Source organism: Pyrus communis, chromosome 15 (assembly GCF_041283825.1).
Source record: "Pyrus communis isolate YQ-2024b chromosome 15, ASM4128382v1, whole genome shotgun sequence".
NCBI classification, from domain to species: Eukaryota; Viridiplantae; Streptophyta; class Magnoliopsida; order Rosales; family Rosaceae; genus Pyrus; species Pyrus communis.
In genome coordinates, this window is record NC_142579.1 from 40793696 (window position 1) to 40817660 (window position 23965).

The window sequence follows — 23965 nt, forward strand, 5'->3', positions numbered from 1 at the left end:
TGTCTATTGCACTTTTATATGTTGGGGCCAATATTTTTCAGTGTATTGTGTTTTGCAAGTCTAGTCTATAGTTTCACGACTCAATAGGATTGTTTTGGACTCAACTTTATCCCCTTTTTTTACACCAAACGAGCCGATTTTTCCATGACTTGAGAAACTAGTATACATAAATTATAAGCGTTATCTGGAGTGATTGGATGCGAAATATATATATAGGTGAATTATTAAGTCCGCGGATAAAAAATCAATCTCAACCGTGGATAGGCGGTGGAAACTGCCAGCTCGGTGCAATTCGATGGAAGGATGAGTTGTGTAATAGAGATCGAAAAGAAGCCAATAGTGCCAACACTGTTTAATTCGTGAGGACAGATTTGTGTCGGTGATGTGTCGGAAGTTTGGTTTTGCTGCCAACCTATGAACTAGAGATGGGCCTTTAATTGGTGCATAAGTTTTCATGGCCTTTTGGTATAGAGGCGGGCTAACAGCCCAAAACACAAGAAAACCCAACAAATGGAAAGATTTAAAGTCAAAGATCACAGGTGCCCAATGTACATCGATCCGGTTCTTCAACATGAGAATACAGTCTGATACATCAAGTTAAAAAAAAAAAAAATTGGATAGAAATTTATTTTTTTAAGTTTCCAACATATTCTATTATTACACTTAGTGTGTTGACCAGTACTCCCAGCACATTGAAAAATCTCTCCTTAAACCGTAGTTAGGCAGAGGGTATTCAAAATTTGCCAGCATATTATTGCATACTTATTAGCATTGGACTTGATTAAGTTTTTCATTATCTTAATGTTAAGCTCATGCAGCTGCCGCATGCATTTTCTTCCGTCCCGTACATCCACTTCTGCTCTCTTAATTTTGCTCTCTCCAACATTATTGATATGATCATAATTGGTTTTCAAAGGTTTTCCTTTTTAATTATCTCTGTATGATCGTTTTTTTGGGCGCGGTTTTGGGCAAAGAAAATGCTCAAACAATAGAGATAAGGCATCGTTGCTTTGTTTTAGGGCGGGGATTGTGTCGGAACCCCGTCATGCTTTAGAGGACTGGAATTCTCCTCTGGTGTTCGTGTTTGTATTGGTCAGGTCAGGTGCAACAAGGCTAGAGACCAATCTTCCAATCTTCTTGACGGAAACATTGCTCCCAACTTGGTTTACTTCTACTGTGGTCCAACATTAGGCCAGGGCCGTTCCTAAGATTATGGGGCCAAGGAAAATATTTAGAGGGCTCTAATTTCCAACAATCATCCGAACATTGTATATTGATACGTGAAAATGATTAATTACTCTGAAAAATCCATTTCTATATCGAGTTAACGATTCTTGAGAATTGTAGAAGAAATAATATATTATGAAGAAATCAAACTAAAACAAAATGTAATCATAATACATTCTTGAGAATTGTATTCATATATATCATTCAAAAAATTACTCTTCTCGCGTTTGTAACTTGTTTAGTTAATAATGACTAACCTTCAAGAACTTGAATTAGCTGGAAATAATTGGCAATCTTTCTACCAATCTTGTACAAATTCATTCAGAAGTTAATCTTATTTATGGTGGAATTCCTTCTCAAATCTTGTCAACCTCAAACTTGTCTAGTAAACTTTTAAATGGAACAATCCCAAAATCGAGTTCAAGGAAGCGTAAAAAATAAATAAATACTGTCTTAGTATTGTCTGTTTATATAATGATCTTGTTTTATAGAATGTGGTAAGAGGCTTGAGATATCTAAATGTAACATCTCACATCGACCAACGGATGGGGAGTGATGTACTTTATATGTACATACCCACCTCCATATAGCACAAAACCTTTTGGAGACTTACTGACTTCAGATTCCATCAGAACTCCGAAGTTTAAGCAAGTTCGGACGAGAGCAATCCCAAGATGGGTAACCCACTAGGAAAATCGTGAGGACGTGATCGAAATCCAAAGCAGACAATATCATGTTACAGCAAAATCGAAACTGGGATGTGACATTAAACTTGACCTCAATCGCGTGCATGAAAATCTAAATTCAAATTCAATATTTGTTGTCGGGGGTAGAGGTCGTCTTGGACGGATGAACACGGACACGGCCACTTCTCAAACATAAAATCCTAAGTCAAATATTTGTTTCTTTTTTAATATATTGTTATATATATTTCCACAAAGCATACCTAATACGAGCGGTAGTTTTAGACATCTCTACATATATATGACCCCTGCCATCACAATCGCCACTAACCGTTGAAGATAAAATCAGGTCAGTCTTAAATTTTTGAGTTATTTTTTAATCATTTTTAAATTACTTATAACGTGCAGGCTCTCCTATCACTGCGATCAACATGTTGCATTGCGATCAACAGACGAGAAATAAAGATTTTGCCATTTTGTTATTTTGGAAATTAGAAGAGCGGGACCCTACATCTGGAAGCAAGTGGATGCGAATGTGTCGAGCTATACAAATTGGACATAAAACATTACTAGGGCTAGGTATGTGGATGTTTCGACACTTAAGAGTAGTTCCACGGGGAGGTGGTTAGGCCGGCACTCAGCCAAAAACCAAGGTTGGCATTCAGCCAATCCACTCCAGTCTATTCCATTGTCTGGCACCTAGTCCAAAATTGATAGACCTTGGGATTGGTCCATCTGATGTCAGAGTGGCGTCGGAGGGCATATGACGTCAGCCTTTTTTTTTTTTTTTTTTTTTTTGTGCTAGAGAGGGAGTTGTTATGGAGGTTGAGGAGCGGAGCTGGTCGAGGCGGGAGAGGGTATCAGGAGGGAAGGAGCCACTGAGGGAGAAGGACTGGAGGACGAAGCGACAACGTCGGAGCTGTGGAGATGCAGTAGAACAAAGCGACGACGTTGAAGAACAGGAGGCGTAGAGGAGCTTGTTGTTGAGGTCGGCTTGGGATTTGAAGGACAGGAGGGCAACGGCATCGGAGGATGGGAGGAAGAGGTTTGGAGGCGGCGTTGGGAATGGATTATTTGTGTTGGGGTGGATGGCGTGCAGGAATGGAAGGGAAGGGAATTGTGGAAGATGAGAAAATAAAAATATTTTAATAAAAATATTATTATTTTATTTTTTTATAAAGTCAGAAATTAAAATGTAATTTTTTTATAATAAAAAAAATATTTTAATAAATTGACTAGGCTATTTTTTTTTAAAGATAGAAATGATTTGGCCTATTACTGTTCACTTGAGTCTATTACTATTCATTTGAGTGGCTAAATGCATTAGGTACTAGCGCAAAATCTTTAAAGGTGGAATTGCTCTTAAAAACAATTCAAAACCAATGCCAGTTGAATATAAAAAATGATGAAATATCATTTTTGGTTGACCGGAACTTGATCGAACATAAACATCAGCGTGTAAGTCAATTTGGTTTGTCCCTAAATGATTTTATTTTTTTTTCAAAAATCAGAATGACTGGTTTTTTTTTGTTTTCATTTTGGTAGAGAAGTGCCGATTTGTTTGAGGAAATAGAAAGAAAATTGGAAACATTTCTTCCAAACAAAAAAAAAAATACGCCCCAAGTTAATATATATGCTAAAATAAAAACTTGGAAACACTGCTCGTCTTCCCCAATAAGATGGATTATTATTTGAAGATGTAGATGGATTATAACCTTTAGAATCATAAGACATAGAGCTCAGTGATCCTTTAGAAAATATTTAATGATGAGTGATGCTTTTATAAAATATTATTGGACGAGTGATGCTTTTATATGTGTTCCAATCTTATTATACACAGTGGAATCAACTACTGGTTGCTAATATTAAATAATTTTGTTTTATAAGGATGTGGTAAAAGGGTTGAGGTATATTAAGCGAACATGAAAATCTAAACCCAACATTGATCTTTGTGATCGTTGGTAGAGGCCTTCTTGGCCAAATGGAGAAGCATTTGGCCCTATCCAACTCATAAAACACCAAACAACAATAAAGTTTGATCCCATTATATTGGGTTAGCTGTATTAATCTTACAACATCACTGCGCTCAATTTTGCACCAACTTACCGTTAAAATAATCCAACACAAATTTAAAAAATCCCCCGAAAACAAGCACAAACCCTTAAAAAAATGCATAAAATTGCTAGATAAATGGTCACTTAGATGACTAGAGAAAAGATAAAATCAAGGAAAGAGAGGGAAAAAACAGACTTGCCTGTTGAGAAATCTCGATCAGTTGGTTCTCGAGAGGGTGAACACCGTGCTATGGAAGGGCGGTAGGGTTTATATTTTTCTTGTCGAAGGATGTAGGGTTTATATGGATAATAAATAAAGGATGAAGTTGTAGATAATAGCACGTGGCACGGCATGGTTGGTTCAAAATTTTATCGAAATATATTTTCAAGTATTTTAAATGAATAGTGACACGTGGTGCTATGAGATTAGATAAAAATCATATCGAAATCTATCCACAAAATGTACATTTTCGAATAATAACACGTGGTATGACAATATTAATTAAAAATCATTTATGAAATTAAAAATAAAATTATATTCTATATTTTCCTTAAAAAAATATCAATTCGCAGATACTATTCACAAAAAGGCAACAATTAACTTGCTATAGCACTGGGAGTAATAGCATAGCTGATATTTTAGGAGTGAAGTGCTTAGGATTCTTGTTAGGGTAAAGAATGAGGAGGAGAGGCGGGCGCTGGATTTACTAGCGTAACAAATGACAAGGCTATTTTGGACATTTGACCAACGGGTTGGACTCAACTGAAAAGTGTTGAAGTTGTTTTGGGTGCTTCTGTAATTTTGCATAAGTTTTGGACGAAATTGCAATTTTTGAAAGTTGGAGTGGTTGGAAAAGAGTAATACTAAAAAGATTAAATTTGTAGATAAAATTTTGAAAAAATAAAGGACATAGAAGTGATTAGTCTATTATTTAAGCGTTGATAAACGTGTTTATTCCTATTGATGATACATTATTTAGTTTGTAAATTTTGCCTACAAATTTAGTCTCTCTAACATTACCTGTTGGAAAATATAAGGGAAATTAAAGGACTTGTTAATTTGGGAATTTACAACAGTTAAAGCTGAGTTGTTACTTCAACCCCGTACGAATACATAACGTAACGAAACATGATTAACACAACTCAACGCAAACATTATTCTTCGCATAAGATTGTATTAAATAAACAATAACTTTTTACTTTTTCGATGAGTTGTATAAATTATTGTATTGTTTGATTCTAGATTTTATATCGACATCCATATTGATCAAGACGTAGTAGAACTAGCATAACAAAAACATGAAAAGTAACACAAACACAACTTGATCGTCAAGTCACCCTACATATGATTGAGGACAGAGAAAAAACGCTAGCCAAATTTCATATTCATGGCTATAGTGTGTGTACGTGAGGGAGGAAGGGGAAGCAGAGTTTGATATGTGGGTAAGTAAATGTCGAGCTTTAAGAGCATAAAACCTGGACAGAATCTTCTCATGTGTAACCCAAACAGCACCAATCAAACCCAAAACGTGCAACTTATATTCTTCAAAACACACCAAGGCATGCATATGGTCCCCAGCATTGCCCTATTTGCTCGGCAAAAGCACATCAAACTCCTCCTCTATATATAAAGCTATGAATATCATTGGCTTGGGACCCTCTCATATTTTCTTTCTTCCTTTCTATCATATAAATCATCACTTTATGATGGTAGGCTCACGCCTACTACTAATAATTCTACTTTAGAGTAGACCCACGAGTTGACATCATGAAAAAATATGTATGCCTCAAACATGTGAATCAACATTCGAAATACTATATCGACAATTTGAGTTGTACTACAATCAGTCGTTCTAAGTATGTGAGCATTTACAATCTACATCTCATTCATCATCTAAAATTATTTAAGTTACCATTTGTGAACAATAGACATACCTTATTCAACTCGTGTTAATTTTACCACACTAAAATGCGCAAAAGGATTCGTTGCAGTACGAATACATATCCAATTCGAACACGTAACTGTATCATCGCGGTCAACTATCAAGTGCCACATTTGGTCTACTAAGTGGTGTATCAATAGTTCAAGAATCTACTAATATGGTATCCACACCGAGTGCGTGTTGATTATACCGTAAAAATTGCAAATGTTAATCGATTCAATATATAGGTAAAAATCGTTCAAAAAAAAAGAAAAACTAAAGGTAAATGAGTTTATTCTTCTTCATTCTTTTATTAAGATTTTTATTTTTCGGAACTAACGTAGAAATAAGCTCACCAGCTAGTAACCTAATTATTTTTTTAGTATAAAAATATATTTTACGCTAAGGAGGAGGAAAAGTTCGACTAAGTTACACAATGAGTAATTTAATTTGATATCGAATTTTTCATTCATGAGATTCAAACCGAAGACGTCTCATTTATAAATAAAGAAAAATATCACTAGATCATAATACTGAATGTCAAGAATCCAATCAATTCTTAAGAATAAATGTTTTTAGTCTGAAGATATTAAGTGATAAAGTTGCAGAAGTGGTTGAGGAAAGGGACAATGATGAATCGCAGCTGTAAAGATGTGAAGGAAATGAGGGGACTTGTATTCTGAAAGGTTCTGTTGCCCAAGAAAATAAGCAAACATTTAAGCGGATTGATTACACTTGTACAAAACACTGAAACCCTATGGCCGAAAGGACCATATATAGTAGCTTAGCTAGATATTAAAAATATTGGACCAATTAATATTAGGTTGAGGGGGAACATTGTTCAACTTCACCATCAACAGACCAATATCTGACTTTGCATAGGTGCTTGCCAGTTGCCTTTGTAAGGAGGGACCTGAATTGTCTGCTCTCTCTATCTTTCATCTTTCTCATTCTTTTCTATTTTTGTGGTCACGGTTAACTCACGTTAATATTTTATATTCTCATTGTTTTTTGTCTTATTATTTCTATAAAAAAATCAATATAAAATGTTAACGCGGCTTAACCGTGACCACAAAAATAATAAAGGATGAGAAGGGTATGAGATGGGGGAGGACAGGCAATCCTAGTCCTTGTATGAAGAAACACGACTTGATTAGAGCGTATTTATGTTGTGTATACAGATTATATATTATATCCCTTGATAGAATTTATGTTTTAAGGAGGAATGCTAAGGAGACTTTAATCGCGAAAGTGAGATTTTGTATGAACTCTCTATTATAACAATATTTTATGTTCTAATATTATAAAAATATTGTGCAAAAAAACATGAGATTTCACAACTGACGAATCCCACTTTTGATAGAATCTTATTAACATTTCTCTATTTTTGGGAGAGTCTTATTGCTACTAAGGCTTCACCACTCACATTGTATATTTTCATCTTTGTAAAGTCATTAATTGATGCATTATGTTGCTGAGGATAATTTGTTGGTTTTATTACATTTGAGATTAATCTTGATCATTATTATTATTAAAGCATGACAAATAGTGGTAAGTCACGGTTATCCACCCCTTCTATGGGCTTAGAAGACTCACAGAGACATTTCAGCTTTCTCATGGCCACAGTCAAGCAGACTCACTAGCTTGGAGCCTCGAACCCGAGACCTCCTTGTTTTTTTATTTTAAGAGCCGAAATCCGCGCTTTTACCACTTGGCCACTTGATGTGGTTGATTAATTTTGATTATTCAATGAACCAAATTCAATAAAAAATAGTGCTATGAAACCAAATTAGTCTAATATTTTTTTTTTGAACTTTTACCTTGGAACCCCCTGATCTTAAAATCCTAGATCCGCCATTGACCGTCAACATAGCCCCTAATCCGAACCTTAATCACTTTTGAAATAGTAGATTTTAGGTTGGTTTTGTCAAACTTTAAACCTTCATTTTCCAAGTTTATGCCTGTACAAACTGATTAATACTGTAAATATAACTAGGTTTACGTGAATAGTAGCGCCCGACAACCATCGAACTATCACGTATGTTTCATGCATGTAACACGTTTAGTCTAATTGACAAATATAGTGGAAGTTAGGTAATTCAACTAACAGTCTTTTGACCCGTTAAGTTAATTAGTAATCATTGCCCACTAAATTAATGGCTTTTCACAAAGTATATAAGTGCGTTTTAATCTTTAACATGCACCGGTGTACAATATATAAGAATTTAAGAGTGAGTAAGATAATCTTGATCACTCTCATAGGGTGAGAACAAGCTTGACCACTCTTAAGCTAGCCCAAACTTGATCCAGCAGCCCCTATGCTAGACATCAGTTCTTTAGTTTTGCTCGCGAATCCATTGCGATAATCGGGAAAACATGTTACTTGTAAAAATATAGTAAAATCCTCGATTAAAAGTCAAAGAGTGGATGGACAAATTTCTACGTACAACCATGTGCAAGAAGCATAGGACGCTTAAAATCAAAGCTTTAAGACCATTTCTAAAATAAATGTTAAATTATAAGAGTTAAATTACAATCGATGATGGCTGATGTGGCATTATGAAGTCTTATGTTAAATTTTGTAATTCTCCAACCAAATTATCAAAATGTTATTGTATTATTTAAATAGAACTTTAAATGATTGTAATTATTAAATAAAAATTGAAATAAAATTTTGATTGGTTGAAATGTTAGTGGAATAAGGGATTCATTATTAAAATGAATTAAAAATAAATTTGACATTGATGTCGAATTTGACATTAAATCATTAAGCTTTCAAATCCAATTAACAAATAATACTTCGGTTAAAGATATTTTTAATATCAAATATGCACAATAGTATTTCACCTAAGATTTTGACTTTTTCTTTTGAAGATGCTCGCCATCTTTTTAAAAGAACAGAATCAATCAAAGGAAAAATTAGGTGTCTAGATTGGTTTGTTTGACCAATTGACTCGTGGCTGCATGTCCTTTTGGAATTTACTGCTTAAGATAGATAGATCTGGTCCATGCATATGCCATGCAGAATAATAAATTTGAACGGGTGATGGTTGGTGGGTTAAATTTCCGACAACTGTTATACTGTGGGAAGATTATAAAATAGTTATTTGAACAAATTGAAAAATCAATTATAAATATGTAATCACATGTTTTACTTAATAAATGTGGTTGATTATTTACTTAATGAGTGATGTTTTAGTGTGGTAGTTACAAATTCACTTAAGTCGTAACATGCGGGTTTCTTTGTTGATCTTACATTTTAGGTTCATGACATGATCTCAGTTATCACTAATTATATAGTTCAAGAAAATGAATTAATGAGTTAGAATTATGATAAGACATGTTTTGATTTTCTCCATTGTAATGAAATTACAGTTTTCTTTATCTCATAAAATAAAAAGAAAAAGTTTTTACTAGCAAATCAAGATTACTATCGAAGAATAACCTCATGGCCAAGATAAATTTTGTCATTCAATGATGGAAAATATATATTTTCGTTACTTTCTTTATCACATGACAACTAACTTAAAATTTACCTTAAACCAATAAAAATGTGACACAAGCACATTGCTAATAATAGCATTGTATTATTAACACGAACATACGGCGTCAGTATATCGTTGTCATATAATAGTTTGTTTGGAAGTGATTTTTAAATGACAAAAACACTTTAGATCAATGTTTTGTGAAACTATTTCTTAATAAAAATACAAGTGAATTATGCGGAAATACTTAAATAGCTTTTGTAAAATACTTTAAAATAAAAAAATAATTTTACTAAAAACACTTTTAATCATTTTAAAACTACGCTCAAATGAGTCCTAATTGCTCTCCTAAACTAGGCATTCCCCTTCTTAAGTTTTTTTTTTTTTGTTTAATTAAATTTTTTTTATGTCGAATTCCCAATCTTAAGTTAAATATAGACTTAGAGCATCTTCAAATGAGATATCAAAATGTACACATCATCAATAACAGTAAAAAACAACAACATTATAATTTTCCAACCGAAATGCCAAATCTTATATGGCATTACATGGAAAAGTAGCAGGAGGGGTTGTTGTCAAATAAATTTTAATTAATTACTAAATATTTTTTATTAAATTTTTTGCCTTCTCTCACTTTACTCATCTCTGTCACATTCCCACCCGGGGCGGATCACTTCCCGAGCCTACTCCACCACCGTAGCACGATATTGTTCACTTTGGGCTTACCATTCCCTCACGGTTTTGTTTTTAGGAACTCACAAGCAACTTCCCAGTGGGTCACCCATCATGGGATTGCTCTAGCTCCCTTTTCGCTTAACTTCGAAGTTCCGATGGGACCCGAAACCAGTTAGCTCCCAAAATGCCTCGTGCTAGGTAGGGATGAGAATATACATTTAAAGATCACTCCCTTAGGTGATGTGGGATATCACAATCCACCCCCCTTAGGGGCTCGACGTCCTCGTCAACACACCACGACCAAGGTTAGGCTCTGATACCAAACTGTCACATCCAGGCCCGGGGCGAATCACTTTCTGGGCTCGTTCCACCACCGTAGCACGATATTGTTCGCTTTGGGCTTACCATTCCCTTATAGTTTTGTTTTTGGGAACTCACGAGCAACTTCCCAGTGGGTCACCCATCATGGGATTGCTCTAGCCCTAATTTGTCACATCTCGGCACGGGACGAATCACTTCCCTGCCCTGTTCCACCACTGTAGCACGATATTGTCCGCTTTGAGCTTACCATTCCCTCACGGTTTTATATTTAGGAACTCACGAGCAACTTCCTAGTGGGTCACCCATCCTAGGAGTGCTCTAGCCCCCCTTTCGCTTAACTTCAGAGTTCCTACGGAACCCGAAACCAGTGAGCTCCTAAAAGGCCTCGTGCTAGGTAAAGATGAGAATATACATTTAAGAATCACTCCCCTCGACGATGTGGGATGTCACAATCCACCCCTCTTAAGGGCCTGACGTCCTCATCGACACACTACGGCCAGGGTTAGGCTCTAATACCAAACTGTCACATCCCGCCCTGAGGCGGATCACTTCCCGGGCCCGCTCCACCATCGTAGCAAGATATTGTCCGCTTTGGGCTTACCATTTCCTCACGATTTTGTTTTTGGGAACTCACGAGCAACTTCCCAGTGGGTCACCTATTATGGGATTGCTCTAGCCCCCTTCTCGCTTAACTTCGGAGTTCCGATGGAACCCGAAGCCAACGAGCTCCCAAAAGGCCTCGTGCTAGGTAGGGATGAGAATATACATTTAAGGATCACTCCCCTGGACGATGTATGATGTCACAATCTTCCTGTTGAACCAAGACCAATCTCACAAATTGCAATCGCAAAGAAAATCATTGATTTTCCATCTATCACAAACTATGTGGACCAATTTTGACTAAAAAATCATTGCTTTCAAAAACCCCCAAATTGAAAAATCCTAGTCTCCACCAAATGTGAATCTAGCACCTTCACAATGCGCTAATGCCCAATCCCATTCACAGAAGATGACTTACGCCAGAGATGAAGCGGGTGGAAGCAATAACGGCGATGGTGGAGACGGATTTCATAGAATGCAAGCAAAGCGTGTAGAATCTAATTAGGAATTCAATCTCGCACAAAAACTCGAAGAGTATCCATTGGAAGCAACGACAACAGTAGAGGTGGATTTCATAGAGTGCAAACTAGAGCATGACCTAGAATCCAATTGGAAGGTTGATTTCGCACAAAAACTTGAAGAGTTTTTGCTCAAGATTTGCTCTGGTGAAATGTCCATTGAAGCAGAAGGCCATGTCGCTGTTACTTTTGCTTCAAACTACTATTCTTCTATTAATTTAATGTTTCTTTAAACATATAATAAAAATAAAGAAAATAAAATAAAATGCCCACTGAAGCAGAAGGTCACGTCGTTGTTACTTTTACTTCAAACTACTATTTTTCTATTAATTTAATGTTTCTTTAAATATATAATAAAAATAAAAAAAATAAAATAATGTAATAAAATAATAATTTAATTTAACATGTGGAAATGTAATTTAAAAAAAAAATATCAAAATACTACATAATCTATTAAATTTAAATTTAAAATTTAAAATTTGATATTTGAAGATGGTTTTAGACGTCAAAAGTAAAAAAGTTGCTCATCTTAACTAGACGTCAAATGGCAGGAACATCCACCCGGCACAAGGGCCCCACCAACACCGTCCACTCTCCTTACCCGGCGCGTAATCAACATCTCCCGCGTAATTCAATATCGTGACCATCGTCCACCCTCCTTCCTCGGGCATAAACCGCAAATTACAAAGGGCAAAATCGACCATAAAAGGGTGGCGTGCTTTAGCGGCACAAAAGCTACGTCCTCTGAGCCACTCTGTCTACACAGTCCCCTGCTCTATATACACACCCACACACTCTCTCACTAGACCCAAAATTCACACCACCACCACTCTCTCTCTTTCCTCTTTTTCTCTTTCGCTGCAAGTTTCGGAGGGAGGAGGAGACAGCCGCGTCAGATTACATATCATCATCGTTTCGTCGTCGAGATTCGCGCCTTGGAAAAAAAATCATAAAGAAACGAGCCAGAGGGGAAGATCTTCAGCGTATCAGGAAGTGATTTAAAGCAAAGGCGGCGAGAATTTATTATTCCCCTCTGCTTGCAGACAGTTAGAGAGAGAAAGTAGAGAGAGAGAGGGGTTTGGTTTGTTCATAAAAATCCTCTGCGAAAAATCAATTCTTTCTGCATTTTTTTATTTTTTATTTTTTGGGTTGTGGGATTGTGATTAGCATTTCTCTTAGGGGGAAATAGTTGTGGGTTAGAGAGAGAAAAGGAGATAGAGGGTGGAGTTTATTCATAAATATCCTCTTAAATTTCATCACTTTCTCCATTTTTTTGTATTTTTGGGCTTGTGGGGTTTTCCTGTTGGGGGGAAATAGTCGTGGGTTTTGTGTAAGAAGCGTCATCAATGTCATCATAAAGGCTTGCGAAGCGATTGGGGAGGGCGTAAAGGTCGAGGATCTTGCTATAACGTTTATGGTCTCCTGGTTGCGTGCTTTAGAGAGAGAAACAGAGAGGGTAAGAGTTTGGTTTGGTCCTCAAGGGCGGAGAGGGCTTTCGTCTCTGTGTTCGGCCGAGTGTTCCTCAGGACCGGCCATTTTAGAGAGGGAGAGGGAGGAGAGAGAAAGTTGGCATTGGCCGCAGATTGAGAAGAAACGGAAACGGAGTCCATAATCTCTGTGGAGGAGTAGGACTTCGTCTGTAGGAGTTTGGTGCTGTAATTTCTGGTTGCTTCGAAGGGTATTTTGGTACAAAAATGAAGTTTATGAAACTGGGGTCTAAGCCTGATGCATTTCAGGCTGATGGCAAGTCTATCAGGTAAAACGGGTTTTCACTTTTTCTCTGTGCTCATGATTTTTTGCATCACAAACTCCAATTTTTCTTTCTAAAATCCCTTTTCGAATTTTTCATGTTTTGTTTATTTATTTATTTATTTATTTATTTTTGCCTCTCCTGTCAATGCTATGAACTTGATGAACTTCTATTAGATTCTGAATTATGGGTCTTTTTTTTCTCTCTCTAGAATTGTGAAATTTCAAACGAATGAGGTCCTTCATCTCTCTCTAGAACCGTGAAATTGTTCATTTTTGCTTGACAAAACATGTGCGTTTGAGTTTCTTTCTGCAAGTATGCTCTGTTTTTGTACAGAGCATGTGAATTGCTGCCACCGAATGGTGAGAGAAAGGGGGTGAAATTACAACTTTGCCATTAGATGGTGATTTATATACCTATATACTGGAAAGGTGAAAGATTAGCTGCCACCTTCCAAGAAAAGAACCCTTTATTTTTGTGATAGGATAATTACAAGAAACTTTTGAGGAGATAATAAACAAGAGACGAAAGCACATGGGCGTTTTTGTGCTGTTCTTATCATTGTTTTTCTTTCTGCACTTAAAAAGTATTGCTATTTTAATTTTGGAGAGTGTAGGGTTAAAGGGAGTTATGGGGGTGTGGAAGCTGTCTTTCAGGATGTGGTCCTGCATTTGGAATGTCACTATTTTATTGAGTTTTGTGGTCCAAATGTGGAAATGTCATATGGAGTACCCCCAAGATCTGTAACCATCACGCAGGCGAAATTCTTCCGGTGAATGAGGAATTTAAACGAATTACCGGAGGTGTTTTTCTTCCGGTGGATTGTTTCGGCGTCATCTGAATAAATATGCAAATGATTGAAACTTGCTTAATTCTTGTATGTCTAGTTTCCTTGTGACATTTTAGTTTCAGTTATAACTTGAATCTGAAGTCTATAATCTGACATCGGTGTTGGAGTTTACCAAAAACCACCTCCTCATAGTAAAATCTTAGCTAAGAAGAACGAAAATCTTGACGCGCTTAAGCCCGAAAGTTTATATTTGAATTTTTTGTAACTCCGTGCATCATAAGGATCCAGTTATAGAAATATTTTGTAAATGCATGTCTTATTGTAGTTTCTATCATCCTTGTGTCTGTGATTAACTGGTTTTCATATGTTCATGCAGATATGTGTCGTCTGAACTGCAGACGGATGTTGTTATTAATGTTGGGGAAGTGAAGTTTTACCTTCACAAGGTATTTTTTCCTTGCCACCCTTATTCATCAATTTACATGAATTTTTTACTATAATAGCATTATTAGATTTGTTTGGAGTCATATATGCATATGAATGTTTTTTTACGATTTGTGTTCGTATGAACATAATAGTGGTGGTCAAATCTAAAATGTACGTGATCATTATTGAATGGTACATTTGTTACTCGAATTACTGCTGCTTTCTCTGCTGAAGCGTGCTCTGTTTCTTATTGTTGATTGTAACTGTTTTTCCAGTTCCCTCTCTTGTCCAAGAGCAATCGCCTGCAAAAACTAGTATCAAAAGCCAATGAGGATTCTGAAGAAATTGACATGGTTGATTTTCCTGGTGGGCCAAAATCCTTTGAAATTTGTGCAAAGTTTTGCTATGGAATGACTGTTACTCTCAACGCTTACAATGTTGTGGCTGCTCGATGTGCTGCTGAGTATCTGGAAATGACCGAGGGTGTTGATCACAGTAACCTAATATACAAAATTGAGGTGTTCCTTAACTCAAGCATCTTCCGTAGCTGGAAAGATTCCATCATTGTGCTACAAACCACTAAACCTCTTCTGTCGTGGTCTGAAGATCTGAAGATTGTTGGAAGATGCATAGACTCAATTGCTTCTAAAACATCTGTAGACCCTGCCAACATCACTTGGTCCTACACATATAACAGAAAATTAGCAGAGCGTGATAAAATTATTGAAGCAGGGATGAATTATCGAGAAAAATTTGAAAAAGTTCCAAGGGATTGGTGGGTTGAAGACATATGTGAGCTGGATATTGATCTCTACAAACGAGTTATTATTGCTGTAAAATCAAAGGGAAGAATGGATGGCACTGTTATTGGGGAGGCTCTGAAGACTTACGCAGTTAGATGGTTGCCAGATTCTGTTGATGCACTGGTTTTGGACGAACACGCCTTGAGGAAAAAATCTCTGGTAGAAACAATTATTTGCTTATTGCCGTCAGACAAAGGTATGGGTTGTTCATCCAGTTTCTTGCTGAAACTTTTGAAAGTTTCTATTTTGGTTGGAGCAGACGAGTTGTTGAGGGAAGAGTTGGTGAAGAGGATCAGTTTGAAGTTGCATGAAGCTCGTGTAGTTGACTTATTGATCCCCGCACGATCTCCTCAAATTACTATATATGACGTTGAGTTGGTTCTGTCTGTTGTGAGTCAGTATGTGATGCGTGAAAAGTACAAGTGGGATTTGGATGTTGTCGAGAAGAATGAAAAGGGGACTGATACTTTTATATTAGGGCATGGATCGTTGTTGGGTGTTGGCAGACTGGTCGATGGGTATCTTGCAGAAATTGCACATGACCCAAATCTTAACCTCAGTAGTTTTGTAGAGTTATCACAATCAGTTCCCGAGTCAGCAAGGCCAATTCACGATGGGTTGTACAAAGCCATTGACATCTACCTGAAGGTATGCGTTTAAGCCATATCCACATGTTTATTTATTCTCCATCATGCTTTTTGTTTTCGCACTAGAGTTGCCTTGTCATGTTTCTGAGATTTAAGTAAAGAAGTTGCAGGAAGCTCTGATCTATTAGGATGTACCTTTTTTCTTTCAAACCTGAACTGACCATTAGATCTGAAAGTGAAACTATTTGATGCCAAAAAACTTTCATGTCGCTACAAGCATTTTAAGCACTTTTGGATCTTACTTTGTTCTGTTTCGTCATGATGTGAATAAGATATTATTCAAATTATGTATGTTTAAAACTTTGCCATGTTCTATGCCTAATAAGTACTATAAACGAGGAATGCGATCATGTGAGTCACTGCTATTTATTTTGTCTTTGTATTAAATTGTAATGAGAGACTTAGAATGCGACCAGATTGGTCGATTTCTGGGAAATATATACAGCCCTTCAGATTTGTGAATTATTTGCATGAATACTGATTAGCCACGTCTCCAGGAGCACCCTAATTTGACAAAGGCTGAAAGGAAAAGAATTTGTGCATTGATGGATGTCAAGAAACTTACACTGGAGGCATCGATGGATGCTGCACAGAACGAGCAGCTCCCACTTCGAGTCGTTGTTCAAGTTCTCTTCTTTGAGCAGATAAGATCTGCAGCTAGCGTTCAAGCCCTTAACAACCATCCCAGTGACACTTCACTTTCCACAACAAATTTGGACGAGGAATGTGACAAGATAGCAGAAGAAAACTGCAAGCCGTTGGGAAAACAGATGAGCCAAATGAAGGTAACTGAAGAGTTCCAGAAGAACGCAAAACTGGGAAAAAACAACAGTAAAAACAGCCGAAGTGGTGCGCAATTGCTTCCATCTAGGTCGAGGAGAATCTTCGATAAATTGTGGTCTGTGGGGAAGGGGCATGTAGAGAACAAGAGCTCCGAGACATCCGGGAGTTCTCATAGTCCAACTTCAAATGTTCCTGGCGATTCAAAGTCGGTATCATCTTCGAGACAGAGGAGGTATTCCATCTCGTAAATGGGGATTTCAGGGCTGACCCGAATTGAACGAGTTCAGAAAATTCCACTGCAAGTGTACAAAGGAGTAGGATTTGTTGTAGCTGATGATCATATTGTCCTTCAATCTATTAAGCATGTATTATCTCAAATGGAGTTTACTATAGTTAAAATGTAATCAGTTTATTGGAGTGCCTTGTCTAACATCTTTTGGTTCCACTTGAAAATTGATCTGTGTTTCTGGTTAAGTGCTTGTTCTTTTGGAGTTGGAAGATCTCAGATCAGTTATTTCTTTCATTGTCTTCAAATTGAATTTCAAGTATATGAAAAGTTCATCGATTACTTACTGGTCTACCCATATTTTTCTTTCTTACCTCAAAATGAGGTATCAATTTGAATCCCTGTATTAGATTGACTATTTCAAAAAAGGAAGACGAGAATTGAACCACATTATTACTAGATGGTTGAGCCTGTCTTTTCATTTTAGTGTAGATAATATCATTTGTTCAATGAAGGATAGATGTCTTGCTAGATTGTTGTTGAGCAAAATGAATTCCATGGAGTTTGATAGGGTGTAATTGATGATTTTAAGTAAAATTTTGATCCAATTTTCTCGAAATCTCATATAGAGATGTGACATTTGTGAATGCTTAAAATATATTATAATCTAGATTTTCTTGAATTTATCAACTTTTAAAGTACTTTAAACTTTTTAAAATCTTAATTGAATACACCTGATTTCTAAGTTAAATTCCTGATGGAATACACTTTGAATTTCACATAATCATATAAAATAATGATTGAATACCCTAAATTTATTAATAGAATTAAAATTCTTTAAAATTCCAACTGAATACTTTCGCTAAATTAGTTAATTTCAAACACATGACATCCAAACTCCAAATTATCGAATTTGAAGCCACAAAATCACTTAAAATAGAAATCTTTTACGTTGGATTGGTTACACAATTTTAACCAATGAAGCTACAATTCACTTGAGATGCCAAATGCAAATACCCTTGGTCAGGTTGGTTAGCAAAGTTCGAATACAAGATACTATTTAAACAAACACTTTTAACCGCTAAAGCACAAATCCACTTTAGACCTACAAGTCCATTTTGCCTGCAAATCCTGTGACAATTAGCAACAAATCCACTTAATTTCATCAAACAGTTAAAATTATAATAATTTTTAAAGAAAATTTTATTTTTAGCTGTTGGATTAAATTTTATAGGTTTAGATAACTTGATCCGGTAACGTTGATAGAAAAGATGCAGAGAGAATGAATGATCTTGTAATTTCGAACTTTGCTAGTATAGAAACTAACGTAAACGTTCGATAATCTTTCAAGTTCGAGTCTTTGACTTTCTTTTCTCTTCCCCATTGGATCACCTCGTGAACTCAATGATTACCCAATAATCCGTGAAACGATAGCCACAGATTAAACCGAATCAAAAGATGAAAGTCGATCGCAGTCACAGAAGAATCACCGCCGCCGCCGTGATTGCACTCGTCGTGTTACTCAGTCTCTCTCTGCTACCCGCCACTGAATCTTCATCCCAATGCAAAGCGTGGCTCGTCCAATCCATCCCCACCGACATGCCGACTCTCCGCCGCGTCCCCGGCGTCCTCTCCACCGGTAAACATTCATTTACCGCTCAAAATTCAAAACCCAGGAACATGGACGGACCCAGAAACATTTTTTAGTGGGGCAACTTCGAACGATGAAATTAAATTAAAATTTGGATACAATTCTATTAACTTACTTTCCAACAACATGATATGATTTTGGCTGAAGATTTTTCATGGGAAAAAGAGTTTAGTGGGGCATATGCTGCTTCCGTCCATGCCCGGGAAGCAAAATCTTCACTTTTTCATTTATTCATATTTTAAAACGTTTTGTGATTGTAATTTGTGCAGCGGATGTGTTGGAATGGCTGGCGAAGAACTCGACGGAGAGACTGGACGTAATTGCTCAGTACTGGCAGCTAATTGCGCAGCCTGAAGATCCTCGTTCCGGGGATTTCGGGTACTCGAAAGAGGATTTGCAGAGGTTTGGAGCTCAGGAAGGTGCTTCTGTTTATGGCGCCATAGACGATGCTGCTAATCGCAATGTTTCCATCAGGTATGTACACCTTTGCACTTGGCAAAATAAGCAGCTTATTTGAAAATGCTTCTATGGAAAGCACGTATGTTCATAAAAGCTTTTATTAGAAGCTGCTTGTAATTTTTAATAAAATCTAAGTGCTGGCCCTGCTGGAGAATCACTTCTAACTTTTTTCTGACAAACATGTTAGAAGAACTTTTGGAAAAGCACTGTTGACGTTGCATCTGAAACCGCTTAGTTGAAAGAACTGTGGCCCATAAACGTTTTTATTGGAAGTTTGATGAAGTTTTTAGTGTTTCTTGAAAAAGTACTTGTGACTGCTTTCTAGAGAAGTACATAGCACTTCCAAGGGCGTGCTTTATAGCCCAGACTCACTTTTTATACCAAGAATTTTCAGATGTGCTTTTGGTTGGCTAAAAACGTTTTTAGGCATTCTAGAGATTTTCGTACCACAGTTTTAAAGATAGAATGTGTTTTACTTATTTAAAAGTGATTATATTGTTTGTGTTAATGATGAAGTTTTAGCCTTATAGGCTACTATCCCACTCAGGTGTGTATCCCGACTATACCACAGAGCCATCCAGCCTTGCTTCAGGAAGGCCAAATGTAAAGAATGTGACTTTGTTGTTTAGTAAATGGTGGGGGTCCGGCGTAGTCCATGCCAAAGTCTGGATATCAGATCGCCGAGACGTGTATATTGGATCCGCCAACAATGACTGGAAATCTCTCACACAAGTAATTGTGAAACTTTGCTGCTTCTGCAGATTTGTCCTGTTACTTTGTATAGGGTACTGTTTTGGCTTATAACGTCTTACTAATGAATGTTTGCAGGTGAAGGAACTTGGAATTTATCTCGTTGGTTGTCCGAAAATAGCAAGAAAGGTTGAGAACTACTTTGAAAACCTATGGACACTTGCATCTCTTGATCATACAACTCATACGACAACTGTATCAGATAAGCAGTGGCAGGTCGACAGACAGGTTCCTTGCTGGTCACACTTCTTGGATTCTAAATTGCGGTGTAGGTATGAAACGAACCTCATTTCTAGTTTACGTTGCTGGGTATACATATCGAGATCTTTGCATCAAGTGTCTGGATATTCATACCATGACCTGGTTCTGATTATTTATGCATCTAGGGCACTGTATGCTTTGCGCTTCAAGTATGATAATCTGGAAGTTGATCAATTTAAGAGCAATTATCAATTCCTGGTTAGCTCGTATAACAACAGTGTGCTAACAAATTATATGGTTACGCAGTTCCTACGGTCCCTTTCAGTTAACTTTAGTTAACACTTGTATAGTTATGTCACTGCAGTTCACCTCTTCCTCGAACGGTGGAGACTCACCATGTAGCAGGATACCCTATACTGAACGATCCCCACATGTTCAAATTGCCACTGCAGACTCCTGGGTATAATGATTCAAGCTTGCAGCCTCAGTCCAGCTATCTCTCTTTTGCTCCTCCAGAGGTAACCAGACAATATCTACCATTTTCGTTTCTCAAATTTTCTATTTCGTCATCGTGTTTTCATTTTTTATCTTGACGAAAATTGTCATCTGCAGTTGACATTTGGTAGGTACCAGGCTGATGAACAGGCTTGGATAGAGGCTATTCATTCTGTAGGAAATGGCGGAACGGTTCGGATTAGTACCATGGACTGGCTTGGTCAGTCCCAGTATACGAACCCAACGGTTTACTGGTCATCCCTCTCCTCTGCAATATCTGAGGTACCTTCCACTGTCATTACTTCTGCTCTTGGACTAATGCTTCTCCGACTTCTTAAAACAAGGATAGCGATTTTCACTCTCATTTTCTCTTCTGCACTCTTCTCTTCCTTCTCGTTTTATTATTCAATCTTAAGACTAGAAAGAACGAGGGAGAAGTGCTGGAGAGAAAAGCGGAGCGTGACAATCACTTCTCAGAGAACACTTACAAAATGCTTAAATTGTAATTGATAGGTTGTCTTCTCAAAGAAAGCAACAGTGAAAATATTGGTAGCATACTGGGCACATTTTGTCGACGGCACAGACCAGTACCTAAAATCTCTTCTCTACTCCAACGTCCTTTGCTCTTCGTCTACGTATAACCATTGCACTGGGAAAGTTGAGATCAAGTACTATGTAGTCCCGGGTTTCAACTTGACCGGACCTGCCACTGCCAATGGTACCGACACCGGAAACATATACCCCGGTTACACCAGGGTCAACCATGGAAAGTATGCGGTCAGTGATGTTCGAGCTCACATAGGCACGAGCAATCTCATTTGGGATTACTTTTATACAACAGCTGGTGTCAGCTTTGGTACATACAACCCTGCCATTGTTTCTCAGCTTCAAGATGTTTTCGACGCCGACTGGGATTCCCCCTATGTCGTGCCAGTTGAAGAGCTGGGAGAAGGTAGGGCTTGTCCAAGTTGATGAGCACTTCAATTTGTTACCATGCCATGAAGATAGAATGTACATGAACGAGCTGAAATGTACATTGCTTTCGACTTCTTTTTTATTCGATAAGACGAGATTCTAAACTACTAAAATTTACTTTGCTTTTGGATTTGGATACAATTGGAAATTGTAATTCAGTTGCTTAGCAAGCTCGTGGTGAAATAAACTGGATGTTCTTTGTAATTTTATCTGAATAAATTCATTCTTTAAGTCTTATTTACCGAAATGATAATTTTTTTATTATGTTGTCGATATCTTATCGATTTTCTTCTCAGCATGTCATTGATATTTAATTTTGATCCATTAATCAATTGATGTTTGGTTTATGATCATTTTACTCAAATTTTCTATTTTACGGTTTTGAGAGAAATTATTAGTCTCTGAGGAAGTGCGTGAGTCAGAGGAAGAAGCTCTCTCTCTCTCCTCACATAGCCTTTTCTGCTCAGCCAAGCTATGCCCAATACGACGACGTCCAAGACCTGCTCTCTCTCTCTCTCTCTCTCTCTCTCTCTCTCTCTCTCATCATTTCATTTCCACAGAAGTACAAATCTTTCTTCTTTTTATTAATTCAATTTGGGTTTTTGGGTTTTGTTGCAATGCATCCGTTAATTTTTTTACGAATGTAAAAACTCAGGTTACGGTGGAGGGAAGAGCTAAATCGAGAGCAGCAATTCTCAACGGACCATCTGCACTCAACGCTCTCCACAATTCCATGGTTAGTGTCGTTTCTGTTTCTTAAATCTTGTTGCTTCCTAAGAGTTTTTGTTATGATGGTGTTGCTTGTTTCGGATAAATTTTGAATCTTTTGATGTTTTTGCTCTTGGGTTTTATAGGCAGCTCGACTGAAGAGACCGTATGAATCATGGGAGGATAACCCGGATATTGGATTTGTCTTGATGAAGGTAGTATGTTGTTCCCTTGCGGGACACGGTTTTCTGGTTTAAGGCATCATGCTTTTTTCATCTATCGGATTATTTAACTTCTTGCAATGTGCTGAGAATACTAATTTTGAAAGAATACTTGATGTTTTGCCTTTTGAAGGGTAGTGGGAGGGCCTTCTGCTCTGGCGCAGATGCTGTTAGCCTCTATCAACTAGTTAATGAAGGTAACTCAATCTTTTGTTTTGTTTACGTCTCTACACCTCGTGTAGTTCAGGGTGTCAACTCAAGATTGATTGTTTTCTAGTTTCATTGACATAATGAGAACAAATTATTCGATACTGTATTTTTAGTATACATAATGTCGTATTTTAAAATTCGATCATAAACGTTCAACTGATTTGGGAATGCCATTTCTACTTTCTAGTACTGAACCTTTTCTTCACAGCTTATTTCTTACTTGTTTTTTGGGCTGATTTGAGTTGCATCACTTTGATTAGACCCTTTTTTTGTGGTACTTTTCATGCACATTTTCACGCTGTTTGGAGCGTAGTCTTTCTGGTCTTAAGTGTTTGATACTTACATGGCATTGTTGGTTTTATCAAATGCATTAACTATGTGCAGGGGATGTTGATGAATATAAGAAGTTTTTTGAGACATTGTATAAGTTTGTATATATTCAAGGAACGTACCTGAAGCCGCATGTGAGTGTTGAGCTTTTCTAAACCAGTGTGCTTTGTACTATACTAGCAGTGAATCAGTGTCGTGTAATCGTATTACAGAATTTACAACCTGAGTTGCACGCCAAAGTTAAACATATGTTATGCATAGAAATATCCTTTTCAGGTTCCTGTCAATACTTACATGTTACTTTTGATAATCACTTGATCATATTTGTGCAGGTAGCTATCATGGATGGTATCACCATGGGAGCTGGGGCTGGAATTGCAATCCCAGGAATGTTTCGGGTGGTGACTGATAAAACTGTATGTGCTGCTTCTTACTTTGCAAATCAGTTGTACTAGATGCTGGTGTTGTGGTTTTTGTTGAAGGCTGAATTATTTCATATATTCATGAAAACTGTATGTGTCTTTTAATCTGCTATTACATTGCCCCGTTTATATCTATCTGTAGGGCGTTCGAGCAAGATTGGTAGGCAAGGACTTCGCACCCAAGGTACCTAGTTTACTTCCAGTCGGAGAAAATTACAACCTTTTTGAAATTCTGCAGTGGAACCCTCCTAGTTTCAAGGATGTGTCCAAAGACATGGTTGATTACTATTTCTTGCCACTTCCTGAAGTGGAGCCGGAGCTGAAGCTGCCGACAGCTATGCGAGAGCCATTTATGCAAGAGACGGATTCACCCAAAAAATGATACGGAACTTATGCAAACGCTTGTTTCGTCGAGAGTAGTCGGATAAATTAAAGTCCCCTTCCATTGAGTGATTCTTCAAATAATCTTATTTGAAGAACATTTGAGGATTACTCCCGAATTCAAACCGATCATACTTGCAAAAAATTAAACAAATCTAAAACCATTAAGGCATCTAATTGTAATGATAAAAACAGACGAATACAGTCATTCAAGGAAACTAAAATGACCACCATTTGATTTAACGGTCATAT

The 23965-nt window shown here is 37.1% G+C and overlaps 3 protein-coding genes across 3 annotated transcripts; all 3 read left to right on the top strand.

Moving 5' to 3' along the window:
• The first annotated feature begins 12147 nt into the window (after nucleotides 1-12147).
• On the top strand, nucleotides 12148-17252 carry LOC137744001 (phototropic-responsive NPH3 family protein NPY1). Its single transcript, XM_068483872.2, has 4 exons — nucleotides 12148-13241; nucleotides 14402-14471; nucleotides 14727-15902; nucleotides 16399-17252. Exons 1-4 carry the CDS (start codon nucleotides 13180-13182, stop codon nucleotides 16930-16932), a joined length of 1842 nt encoding a protein of 613 aa, XP_068339973.1. The 5' UTR covers nucleotides 12148-13179; the 3' UTR covers nucleotides 16933-17252.
• Nucleotides 17253-18171: 919 nt separating this feature from the next.
• Nucleotides 18172-21688, top strand: LOC137734922 (uncharacterized). The gene is made up of 7 exons (XM_068474254.2): nucleotides 18172-18549; nucleotides 18831-19035; nucleotides 19551-19752; nucleotides 19849-20042; nucleotides 20336-20489; nucleotides 20584-20748; nucleotides 20980-21688. The coding sequence occupies exons 1-7, from the start codon at nucleotides 18369-18371 to the stop codon at nucleotides 21436-21438; spliced, it is 1560 nt and encodes a 519-aa protein (XP_068330355.1). The 5' UTR covers nucleotides 18172-18368; the 3' UTR covers nucleotides 21439-21688.
• LOC137749034 (uncharacterized) lies at nucleotides 21633-23840 on the top strand. The gene is made up of 8 exons (XM_068489221.2): nucleotides 21633-21641; nucleotides 21830-22003; nucleotides 22097-22177; nucleotides 22296-22364; nucleotides 22504-22567; nucleotides 22965-23044; nucleotides 23243-23326; nucleotides 23475-23840. Exons 1-8 carry the CDS (start codon nucleotides 21633-21635, stop codon nucleotides 23712-23714), a joined length of 801 nt encoding a protein of 266 aa, XP_068345322.2. The 3' UTR covers nucleotides 23715-23840.
• The last annotated feature ends 125 nt before the right edge of the window (nucleotides 23841-23965 follow it).

Excerpts from the sequence above, each read along its gene's own strand:
- LOC137744001 (XM_068483872.2), top strand. The coding sequence starts at position 13,180 with ATGAAGTTTATGAAACTGGGGTCTAAGCCTGATGCATTTCAGGCTGAT. Across the intron at positions 13,242-14,401 it reads GCTGATGGCAAGTCTATCAG|ATATGTGTCGTCTGAACTGC; the intron begins GTAAAACGGGTT and ends ATGTTCATGCAG. Across the intron at positions 14,472-14,726 it reads TGAAGTTTTACCTTCACAAG|TTCCCTCTCTTGTCCAAGAG; the intron begins GTATTTTTTCCT and ends CTGTTTTTCCAG.
- LOC137734922 (XM_068474254.2), top strand. The coding sequence starts at position 18,369 with ATGAAAGTCGATCGCAGTCACAGAAGAATCACCGCCGCCGCCGTGATT. Across the intron at positions 19,753-19,848 it reads ACTGGAAATCTCTCACACAA|GTGAAGGAACTTGGAATTTA; the intron begins GTAATTGTGAAA and ends GAATGTTTGCAG. Across the intron at positions 20,043-20,335 it reads GATTCTAAATTGCGGTGTAG|TTCACCTCTTCCTCGAACGG; the intron begins GTATGAAACGAA and ends ATGTCACTGCAG.
- LOC137749034 (XM_068489221.2), top strand. Across the intron at positions 22,004-22,096 it reads ATCATTTCATTTCCACAGAA|GTTACGGTGGAGGGAAGAGC; the intron begins GTACAAATCTTT and ends GTAAAAACTCAG. Across the intron at positions 22,568-22,964 it reads CTATCAACTAGTTAATGAAG|GGGATGTTGATGAATATAAG; the intron begins GTAACTCAATCT and ends AACTATGTGCAG.